We start from the raw sequence: 3,009 nt of genomic DNA, 5'->3' as shown, positions 1-3,009 counted from the left end.
ACAACCACGGTCTCAGCTACAGGAGGACCTAATGGACTACACGCACAGTACAGGCCCCACGCAACAATGAGGGACACACTAAACCTCCTTTAATATAACGTGCACAACTCTGCGAGAGTTATGGGTGCGTTATTGGCAGACCCTGCAACAGAAGACAAATACGACGTAATTGCAGTACAAGAGCCCAGCCGGAATCCCCACATGCTAGCAACACACTGCCCCAGAAGCTGCGGCTTCTGGCCAGCATATCACCCGGAAACACACCCAAGAGTATGCTTTCTGGTCAACAAAAGGCTCGTGGAACACACATGGGAATGCCACTACCACTCAGAATACATTGCAGTGCTGACCATCACCACCGACCTGGGTAAGGTGCAAATAGTCAATGTGTATGCACCTCCTCCAGGGGGCTACAGCAGTGAACCGGAGGAATCCCCCATAGGCCAGCTGCAGGAGGTAGCCGGAATGGGCACAGATGCAGAGCTGGTCATATTAGGAGATCTTAATGTCCACCATGAGAGGTGGGGAGGGGTGAGAGTGGAGAGAAACTTCCGCATGGCATGGCAGCTAATAGCACAGGTGGATAGGCTGGGTCTCCAGCTTGCCACACCTGTAGGAGCTACCACATGGCAGGACAGAGGCAGCCCAGGAACGACTATAGACCTCACCTTTCTATCACCACTCCTGCACGACAAGCTCAGGAGGTGTGCAATAGCGGAGGAGGCATGCAAAGGATCTGACCATAAGCCCATAGAAACAACACTGGAACTCACACCCATCCCAAAGGAGGCTGAGAGACGAAACTGGAAGAATGCGGAGCCTGAGGAGGTAGCAAGGGACTGCCAAAAGCTATATGTGCCACAAAGCCTGGACTCCAGGCAAGCAGTCAAGGAGTATGCAGACTACCTGGTAGGATTTGTAGGGACATTAGCGGACAAACACGCCACCGTAAGTAAGGCTGGGTTAAAATCCAAGACATGGTGGTCACCGAGGGTGGCCAAGGCAGTGGAGGAGTACAAGCAGGCTAGGAGGTCCCAGCTCCCAGAAATGGAGCGGCTCAGGGCACGCTGCAAGCGCAACAGAGAAATCCACTTGGCTAAGACAGCAAAACTTCAGAGATCTGGTTGACAGGACCCGTGATGACCCCAGATTGATGTGGGGACTGGCAAAATGGGGTTTGTCTGCCCCCACAGGCACCTACTGTCCCCCCCCTGAGAACAGGGGAAGGGGCTGACGCGACGGTAGAAACCTCTTTTGAGGGGAAGGCTGAGGCATTACGACAACGGTTCTTCCCACAGCCAGAGCCCGCCGACTTAAGTGACACCAATATGGAGCTGCTGCAAGCTGAAAGGGAAGCGTCAAATGACACCATCAGTGTGGAGGACATGGAAAGCCTGATCCAGAGACTGCCAAACAGGAAGGCACCAGGGAGGAGTGGGATCACCAACGAGTTCCTTAAGATGCTGGGCAGAACATTTGTGGAGGCCATAACAGCTCTCACCAATGCATGCTGGCATTGGGAGACTTACCCAGACACGTTTAAGGAAGCCAAGACAGTGGCCTTGCGCAAGCCAGGGAAGGCTGACTACCAGACTGCAGGAGCGTGGAGACCCATTGCCTTGCTGGACACAATAGGGAAGATTGTGGAGGCAGCAACTGCAAAACGCCTGCGGAAGATCGCGGAGGACCACAACCTGCTACCCTCACAGCAAATGGGGGCAAGAAGGGGCAGGTCCACTGAAACAGCCATAGCACAACTTCTAGCCCAGATAAGGACAGTGTGGCAGCACCCAGGACAGGTGGCATCGGTACTCTCCCTAGACATGACAGGGGCCTATGACAAGGTGCTGCGGGAGCGAATGGTTCACATCCTCCGGCGACTGGGCATCCCCAGGGACCTGGTGGGATGGGTTGCGTCCTTCATGACCAACAGGAAATCCACAATTGCCTTTGAGGGCAAGGAATCAGACACCTTTGCACATCCCAGCAGGCATCCCGCAGGGGTCACCCCTATCACCTATACTATTCCTATTCTCCAATGAGGAACTGGTGCGCATATGCTCAAGACCGGGGCGACCGGTGGTGTGCATAGCCTTTGTGGACGATGTCAACGTGATGGCCTATGGCCAGTCCACTGAGGACAACTGCAGGGAGCTCCTGCGCATGCATCGGGCATGCGAGGAGTGGGCAGCACGGCACGGGGCGGTCTTTGCCCCCCAGAAGTATGAGCTAATGCACTTCACACGGGCGCGCAACCAATTCAACCTACAGGCTGAGCTGAGACTGCCAGGACAAACTATACAACCGAAACAGGTGATGAGGGTATTGGGTGTATGGTTAGACTCTAGGCTGAGATGGAAGGGCCACCTGGACGCGGTGGCAGGCAAGATGAAGACTCAAGTCAGAGCACTGTCCCAAACCACCCAATCCACATGGGGGCTCCCACTACAACAAGCGAGAATGGTGTATAACATGGTCATCAGGCCGGCCCTGACCTATGGAGCAATAGCATGGCACCAGCCACAGGGGCAGGGGGGCACGGGTCCAGCTAAGTCAGGACTGGCCCTCAAGCTGACCACAGTGCAGAACTCCTGCCTCAGAATAGTGGCAGGGGCATACAAAAGAACCCCAACAAGCACACTGGAAGCGGAAACCCACACAGTACCCTTAGACATCCACCTGGATGGGCTAGTGGCAAAGGCGGTCAACAGGATGAAGGCCTCAGGAATGGCGCAACAAATTGAGAATGCGTGTGCGGCCATAAGGACCAGGCTTCGGCACCGGGGGGTGACAAGGGGGGCACAGAGACACATGGGAGCTGTGGTTCACCCGGCAGCCCTGCCAGTGGACTGGGAACAGCAATGGATTCAGGGTGCTAAGGAGAGAGCCACAGCAGAGATGACACCGGAACAATAAGCCATTCTGTACCTAAACTTCATATTATCACTGTCTGATGCGCGAGCATCTCTTGAAGGTGGTTGCAAAGTGGTATATAACTTTAATCTCTCC

General features: G+C 54.8%; 1 protein-coding gene across 1 annotated transcript; it reads left to right on the top strand.

The window, feature by feature from the left end:
• Positions 1–120: 120 nt before the first annotated feature.
• Positions 121–2,916, top strand: HCAG_09198 (predicted protein; the record flags this gene model as incomplete). The annotated part of the gene is made up of 4 exons (XM_001535845.1): positions 121–948; positions 1,007–1,175; positions 1,246–1,901; positions 2,044–2,916. 4 exons carry the CDS (start codon positions 121–123, stop codon positions 2,914–2,916), a joined length of 2,526 nt encoding a protein of 841 aa, XP_001535895.1.
• Positions 2,917–3,009: the final 93 nt, after the last annotated feature.

The sequence above is a fragment of the Histoplasma capsulatum genome, genomic scaffold (genome assembly GCF_000149585.1).
Source record: "Histoplasma capsulatum NAm1 scaffold_48 genomic scaffold, whole genome shotgun sequence".
In the NCBI taxonomy this organism is placed as follows: domain Eukaryota; kingdom Fungi; phylum Ascomycota; class Eurotiomycetes; order Onygenales; family Ajellomycetaceae; genus Histoplasma; species Histoplasma mississippiense.
The sequence above is the reverse complement of the archived record's forward strand: the minus strand, read 5'-3'. Positions and strand labels throughout refer to the sequence as shown.